General features: G+C 44.1%; 1 protein-coding gene across 1 annotated transcript; it reads left to right on the top strand.

Annotated features, from left to right (window-relative positions):
• The first annotated feature begins 1,472 nt into the window (after window positions 1–1,472).
• On the top strand, window positions 1,473–4,439 carry LOC101175044 (transmembrane 4 L6 family member 5). The gene is made up of 5 exons (XM_023948866.1): window positions 1,473–1,783; window positions 3,308–3,373; window positions 3,517–3,668; window positions 3,759–3,951; window positions 4,038–4,439. The coding sequence occupies exons 1-5, from the start codon at window positions 1,589–1,591 to the stop codon at window positions 4,038–4,040; spliced, it is 609 nt and encodes a 202-aa protein (XP_023804634.1). The 5' UTR covers window positions 1,473–1,588; the 3' UTR covers window positions 4,041–4,439.
• The last annotated feature ends 3,922 nt before the right edge of the window (window positions 4,440–8,361 follow it).

Genomic DNA, 8,361 nt, shown 5'->3' with positions numbered 1-8,361 from the left:
GTCTATGGGATTTTGGCTTCTGGGAACCAGCGGGTACTTCCAGTTTGGACACCAGAGGGGAGGGGTCACTCAGTCCAGTTCTTTTATACAGTCCATAGTGGGGAACAGCAAACCTTTTAGTTTAACTGGTGCTGTTGGCCTACAATGCTGCTTATTTTCATGATTCTGTTAATTGTGCTGTGATTACTGAGACTGAGTGAATCTGAGTGACCTTCATGGAAAATGACAAAAGAGGACGCCAGTGTTGGAAGTAAATCATGAAAGATTCTGCACGAGTGTTCTTCGGACAGAAAAAAACATTAGCCGTTTATTCACAGGCACATACATTTTGAAAAGTTCATTTGTTTGTTTTTCAGTAAAATTATCGTTTGATTTTCTCAAAAGCAAAAGGAGTACCAACAATTTAACAAAACAAACAAGTAAATAAAGATATGTAAAAAGACAGATGTTACGTTCGTGTGGAGTTCTTTGAAAATTTTCTTCCCTCTTTAAATGTAGTTCTTCATTTTCTGTAGGATCAAATCGTTTGAAGATAAACTAGAAGGAGCTGCATTTCCAGACGAAGATGCAGGACTGAGAATGCTATGTTACCCTACGAAAATGAAACGTAAAGGATAATAATAATAATAATAATAAAATTAAAAATAAAGAAATGATCAAAATTGACCATAAATAAAGAGAAAACAGCTCAATAACCAAAAAAAATATATTTCTGATCATTTCCAGAGCCGGGTCTTTAATCGGTGAGCTTCTGCACCAAGGATTCCCCGTGTATTTCAGTGGAGGCAGAAATCCTGGAACATCTTGAAAAGTTCCAGGATTTGACCAAAAGTCATAGCTGGGAAAAGCAGAAAGAGCTGAACTTTTTAATAATAGACAAAATTGCAGAAAAATTGTAGAAGGAGTTACGTGCCAAAAAATGATGAAAGATACTATAATAAAGAAATGAAGAGAAACAGAAAAACAATGAAGTGCTTCTCTTGAATCAGTCCTGATGTCTTAGTCTCTGAAGTCCTAAAAGCACCAAGGCTGCAAACAGACACCACATCAGCAAGATTTTCTAAAAGCCCATACAGGGTGTGAGGATCTACAGTGGCTGGCCATTCATACACTTTAGCCATATGGATGAAGCAATAAAAACAACAACAATCCGTCAGATTGTTTTTTCCTGGTTTGTATGAAAATAACCCAGCAGTGATAACAGCAAGGGGAAAATTAGTGCAGTTTCCAATCAATGAAGACCCCCACCCCCCCCATCTCCCTTTGAGTGAAGGCACATTACACTCGGAGAAATTAATTTTTTACTTTATCGCAGGCTGAGATATTTATCAGCAATTGTGACTTCATGGAAACTTCTAAGCACCTACAGGTCATAACGCAACAGATACAAAGGTTGTATTAATCTTATCTGTGGTGGCTCCACCCTTCAAACTTCCGACCTCCAAGGAGCACATCCATATATTTAAGCGGTTCACTCATTTCCCATTGCTCACATCGGCATCACAGGAGACAGTGGTGCTTCCTCTGCAGCCTCAGCGGCTCTCCATCACACACAGCCCATCCCGTCATCCACCCACCTGCAGCCGCCATGTGTACAGGAAAGTGCTCCAAGGTGGTGGCCATCTCCCTCTATGTGCTAGCTTTGGTCTCCGTCATCTGCAACATCATCCTTTTCTTCCCCGACTTCAAAAGCGAGTTTGTGAGTGAGGATGGGAAGGATGGACAGCCGCGGATCACTCCGGAGGTCAAGTACATGGGAGGCCTGATCGGAGGAGGAGTCATGGTGAGTACCTTCATGCTTTTTCCTTTCCACACCACGGTGCGACGCCACAATGGAGGAGGTTCACCTGCGTCCCGATTCCCTCTACCTTTCGAATATAGTCACTGCTCGTCCCTGATGAGCTGCTTTCCATCACTGTCAAGCTTCATACACACCGGGCATTAGTCCTTGGCAAGGATCTCCAAATCCATGCCTCCAGGGCCGGTGTCCTGCTGGTTTTTCAGAAACACTGCCTTTTTTCCTGCCGATTACCTGGATCAGGGGTGTTTAGCCAATAAGAAGCTTCAAGGGCAGGTTGGTTGGAAAACATGTAGGACACCGGCCCTGGAGGCCTGGATTTTGGGACCCCTGGTCCATGGGGTTCACACTGGACATACATGAAGGGGATTCTCCTTATGTTTCTGGTGTTTACCAGAGCATGTCCGCCACTTGCAGTTGGAAGAGGCTTGTTTGCGAAATGTCGAAAACGGTGCAAACCGTGCGAATTTCGCTCCAGGCTTTTTCTGTCACAACTTTATTCCGACATATGAAAGAATTGGCGCCATAGAATTCCAGCCGGACACAAACAGCAGTTGATAAATTCTCCTTCGTGATCAATTTTCAAACCCTTGGCGCTTAAATGTGTCGTTTAAAAGGGACGCCATCCATTTGTCATTTTAAAGGCAAGTTGAACCTGGTTTAACTTTCAATGGCCATATGTATTGTACGAGCACAATTGTAGAAACTTGAGTAGCAACCCGTGAACGCAAGACTTTAGAAATGTGCATACGCCGCGTTTACATAAACTTTCTATTGAAGTGGCCACGTGAAAGCGTGTTGCTGAGGCCGGTGTGAACGTAGCTTTAGTGAATGTGGTACCATCCCTCTCTTTCTGCTCTGAAAAGCAGCATGACCCCGACCATGATAGCACCACCTAATGCTCATCTTTGGATGCTGTCGGAACCTCTGTGTCTAATCTGTGCTAAAGTACAACAGGGATTGGATCAGACTTCCTCGCTCTTTAGGGGAGGTTCCCCCGCAGCTCCGGAGGCAGAGTCACAACCCATCAGAGGGTTAATGATTCCATTCCTAGTCTGTGCAGCCTGAATGTCAACGTGCCCTTGAGCATGACATTGAATCATGCCAAGCTGGAATTCCTGTCTGAAAAGAGCTGTTGGCTCTGTCTATGTCCTGGTTTCTCTGTTTCTGCCAGTGGTCACAGTATTACTCCACTGACTGCAATCGCACACCTGAATGTGTGTCGTTTCTTCTGTGCAATTAATCATTCTCTGAAGGACGGCAGCAGTCATGGCTGCACTCAGGAACCGTTTGGTAATCTAACCTCAATCTGACCCCAGAGGAGAGCAGGCAATGCGACCCAACCAAAACAAAAAAAACAAAAATCAAACAAAACAATACCCCGATCTCTCAAAGGAAGTCGTTTCACATCTCATGAAAATGGTGGACCCTCCCACGGAGGCAGAGCGGTTGGGGGTTGCTATGTTGATCAATGACATCTCCTCTCATCTGTCTCCTTTCTGCACTTAGATCCTCATTCCCGCCATCCACATTCACCTGACCAGCACCAAGGGCTGCTGCAACAACCGCTGTGGGGTGAGTGTGCACACGGACACGCGCTCCACGGCCTCCTGCAGCCGGAGGAGGGCTGTATGGAGCGTCTCACATGGGGAGGACATTCAAGAGCCCCCTGACCTGTGGGACTCTCTTTGGACTGACAGCTCGTGTTCTCCCCGCAGATGTTCCTGTCCATCGGGTTTGCAGCTGTGGGCGTGCTCGGCGCCATATACAGTCTGGTTGTATCCGCTCTGGGTCTTGCTAACGGTCCAGTATGCTTCTGGAGCAATACAGATAATCTTGTGCCACAGTGGGGAGCCCCTTTTGCGAACAGGTGAGGCTACAAACCAAATGCATTATGGGAAATAGGTTTGAAAACTATGCTGAATGTTAACACCAACTCTGCCCTCTCTGTGCTGTACAGCTCCGGTGCATACCTGAGTGACAAGGATATCTGGGATTGGTGCCATCTGCCCGATAACGTGGTGGAGTTCAACCTGGGCCTGTTCTGCACCCTGCTGATCGCTGCGTGCCTGCAAGGCATCCTCTGTCTCATCCAGATGGTGAACGGGCTGTTCGGCTGCATCTGCGGCACCTGCAAAGACGACGACGACGATGTAAGACCGGAACACTGAGGGGAGTTTTTGCTCCTGCACGTTTTCTCCAAGCAGCTCTGACGCTCCGCTCTGTCTTCTCTCCTCAGTGATCTGAGTCTTCATTCTGCGTCCGAGTCTCAGCGCCGTCACGGGTCACAACCTCCTCCTCCATAATCTGAGCAGCAGAGGCGGACAGACGGATCCTGAAAACACAAAACCCACCCCTTCCTGTTCTCCTGGTGTCATCTTGATTTTTATTATTTAAAGAGTTCACCCTGGACTATTTCAGGTCCTTTACAGATCACAGATTAGAGTGTCGATGTTTTCTTCATTTGGAAATGTACTTTTTTTTTGTTGAAACATTTTGTAATACAATTTTGTAAACTAGTGAACACAACTGGTCAGTTGTGGGATTGTTGTACCACATTTGGAGCTCCTGTTTGTTTATTTATTTGGGAAAATGGGGAAAAATTTGAATGAAATAAAGAAAACCTCTGAAAACAACTGAAGCAGAGAGAATTATATGGCTAATTTCTTTTCCTTCAAGTCATAACATTTGTGATCTAAATTTATGTGATGTTTCAGGACTAAAGTCGGTACATTTGGTGAAAAAACCCAAGTGTGGGTCTGTATATTACAAACAAAACAAAAAGTGACAAAAGAGTAAAAGATTAATAATTAAATGTAAGATGAAAATTGGTCTACCATAAAGCTATGCCACAGTAGACAAACTTTTATTTCTGACAAAAACTTTTTGTTAGTTTTTAAAGTAAGACTTCAATATTTTTCAAATGTTTTCCCAGTTATTGTTCATTTTAAATGACAAAAAAAAAAGAAAGAAAAGGATTTCACATTCAACATCTTCCTAAACCCAAACCCCAAAAATCGGGTGAACCCTCTGAAACACTTGTACCTGGGCGTCATCCTCAAGCTTCTTCTTAACTTCCGAAGCAGCAACACAAACACCCTTCGGTCGACTCACACCCTGCCTAACACTGACACCTGGGGGCGCTTTAAGGGCACTTAAATGCTCCAAGCAGCAGCAAAGAAAACCGCCAGGACCAGAATCTCCATTCTGCAGCAGAAGGGGGTCTAAGGGCAGGGATGCCCAGTTTAGTTAGTCTGTCTAGTTAAAGTTTTAGTATTATCCTAATAAATACTATACATTTATGATCCTTTTTGATTGTATGTATACCTTACAATTACCGGGATGAAGCCCATTGAGACGACTGTTAGTGTGAATTTGGGCTATATAAATAAAATTGGATGGAATTATTGAATTGAACTCTGTTTCGTCGTAGAACTATATCATCCAGAAGGATAAGGTCTAAAAACGTGTTGCCAGCTGAGGAAATTAATAAGCATGAGATAAAAAGTGAATGAGTGCAACACGCCTTTTAAAGTTTGAATGAAAATAAATGGTTCTTTTACAGTGAGGTGACAATAAACAGTGGTGATGCTTAAAAATTAACATTGAGAATGTAACTTTTTTCACAAAATAATATTCGTAACAATAATAATTCTCACTGATGTCTTAAAAAAATTGAGAAGTATAATATATCTGTTTAAACCACTGTTGCCTGTTTTCCAGTTTTTTATTTGGACGTAAAGGAGCAAATTCTTGATAATCATGATAATCAGATAATAAAGAAAAAGATCATTTACAGTCAGATCAAAGTAACCAGAGACGAAGTTCAAGGTTCGGTTTTTTTTATCCTGAAAAATGCTGGCAGTGGTCTTAACATGAGTGCAAAATTAAATATTGCCACGTATGGAAATGAGAGCGATAACAACTTGATGGTGTAGTGGTTAGCACTCTCACCTCACAGCAAGAAGGTTCAAATCCCAGCGGGGTTCCTTCTGTGTGGAGTTTGTAGGTTCTCCTCATGCATGCCAGGGTTCTCTCCATTTTCCTCCCAAATCTTGCTTCATCAGTTAATTTGTTATTTTGTAGTTGTTGTTGCCCTACAGCACACTGGCAACCTGCCCAGGTAGGTAGCGGGGGATTTGCTCTAGCAACCCTACGACCCCCACCCCCCAAAAAAAGGGATTCAGCAGGCTTGGAAAGTGGTTGGAAAGAAGCAAACTTCTTCTTCCACTCAGTTTGCTTAGTTCTTTGAATTTCGACACATAGGAAAATTTCCAGCACTAAAGCATCTGAACTACATTCACATTTTTTGTGTGTTTTGAGCTCTTTTTAAAGAGGAACTTTTTTGGATCGTTGTCTTGCTGAAAAACCCAAAGGGGTCCAGGTCTTTGAGGTTCTTATTGATTTTCTGTTAAGGCCTCCACCACCTGTGTTGAACCATTTCTCTGCAGGATTCTATTTCAAAAAGGATTCCCACTTCCTATCCCTCACCACCGTAGATGAACCTTAAAGCCTTTTTGAAGATTCTGTAACACTTCCTCCTGTGTTCGGACCGTTTTGGGTTTGTCCCATTGACAGTACATGGGAACTGAACCGAGCAACCTCTCCAGCACCCGCTGGTCCCAAAAAGCCAAAATCCCATAGACTTCTACAGAGAAATAAACAGCTGTTACTCAGTCATTCTATTGGTCAGAAGAACCATTCTGCATCTGATACCTTTTGTTAAAACGTAGTTGATAATCCTACATTTTCTATCACGTTATTTTGATGTATTTTTTTTATTTTTTTTTATTTACCAAGGCTGTGTCCCACCAAGGTGGGGTAGCCTAGACAAGGCACACAATTTTTGATGTAGCTCAAGTAATTCAAGAATTTGACCAATCAACTGTGTCAATTACAGTAGGTGGCCTCAGGTTGAACATTTGAAACGTTTGATTGACAGATTCACCCAAGCCCACTTCCAGTAGAAAGGGTGTGGCCTTCTAAAGTGCTCACTCCTGATTGGAGAGAGTGGTTTCAATAGAATTGAAGATGGGCCAATCACGGCCTACTGAGGACGTGTGGTTCCAACATGGTGACGGACATATCGCAGAAAAATGGCGACGGAATTGAATTGAATTGCTTTGAACTGGAAGCGAGGCATTCTCTATGGGTGACGTCACACACCATTTGTCCAGTTATGTATCATGAAGTCAGTGGGACAAACTTTAAAGCCTGGGTTGATCTTGTTGTGAGTTTGGAAAAATCCTGATGGTTTTGTCCACAGTCACATTCCCAATGCAGAACTGTATGTAGTCCAACACTGTTCCTGTGAGGGTCTCCAGCTCCCGATGGTGGAATAAGTCCCAGTCTGTCTGTTGGAAGCAGTCCTGTAGCATGGGAAGGGCATCGTCAGCCCAGTGTGTGCACCCACTGACACTGTCAGAGACAAATTCACTTTATTAAGCTCTCAAACCATGACAGACGTGTGCTCCGTCTCATATATAAAAGCCATCCATCTCCCTCCACTTATCAGGGACCGGGTCGCGGGGGCAGCAGTCCAAGCAAAGATGCCCAGACTTCCCTCGCCCTGGCCACTTCCTCCAGCTCCTCTGGGAGGGACCCCGAGGCGTTCCCAGGCCAGCCGAGAGACGTAGTCTCTCTAACATGTCCTGGATCTTCCCCGGGGCCTCCGCCCAGTGGGACATGCCCGGAACACCTCTCCAGGGAGGCGCCAGGATGTATAAAAGCAACACATATTATGTTCAAAATAAACCTTAATTTTGGTCTATTAGTTTGAGCACAAATGTAAAATGGCCTGTTATCTGTCTTACTTGGTTTATATTTTATCCGTCGGTCTGTTATCATAAGGTGATCAGGGGGACGTCAGGGGTCTTTCAGGAGTCTTGGGAAGATTTCCAGAACAACAGAGCTGCTGTTCTAGCAGGGAGAAAAGACTTCTTCTCTTTATTATTCCACTTATGAGCAGGCAACGCCGGGACCGCCCCCTCCTGAAACAGCTCCTCCTCCAGACGGTAAAAGGTGAGATCACAGCTCAACTCCTGACCTCACTGCTTTACATTTAAGATAAGCATGTGAGAGAGAAAGGAAAGTAAAAATGTGTCGACGACCGGTAACAGAGATGAAAGAAGCCGAGACCGCTCGCGTTCCAGCAGAAACATGTCGGACGTCTTTGTCTCCCTGACAGTCACAAAGTCTGACCTTGAATTGTTGTTTCGACCTCGGCTGACAGGAATCAGCATGTCTGACGCTTCGGGGAGGTTTCAAAAACGCTCTGAACCGAACGGAGGACAGACAAACCTCTTTGTTCGTGCGGTTGGAGCAAAAACAGGTGTAAACAGACAGCAGTGAGCAAAGGCCCAATACAGAGGACTGAGCTTATCCTGCAGCCATCAGAAACCTCAGTGATGGCAGCTGCTGTCTGCAAATGACTCACTGTGTTCTCTCTACAGAAAAACATCTGGAAGAAACCCAAATAACCAGGAAAAAAGAAATTATGACAGGGTTGCAGATGAGATAAGCCTGAAGAAAAATGATCCAAACTGGTTCAGGCCAGTTCTGCA

This window comes from Oryzias latipes, chromosome 18 (assembly GCF_002234675.1).
Source record: "Oryzias latipes chromosome 18, ASM223467v1".
In the NCBI taxonomy this organism is placed as follows: Eukaryota; Metazoa; Chordata; class Actinopteri; order Beloniformes; family Adrianichthyidae; genus Oryzias; species Oryzias latipes.
The sequence above is the reverse complement of the archived record's forward strand: the minus strand, read 5'-3'. Positions and strand labels throughout refer to the sequence as shown.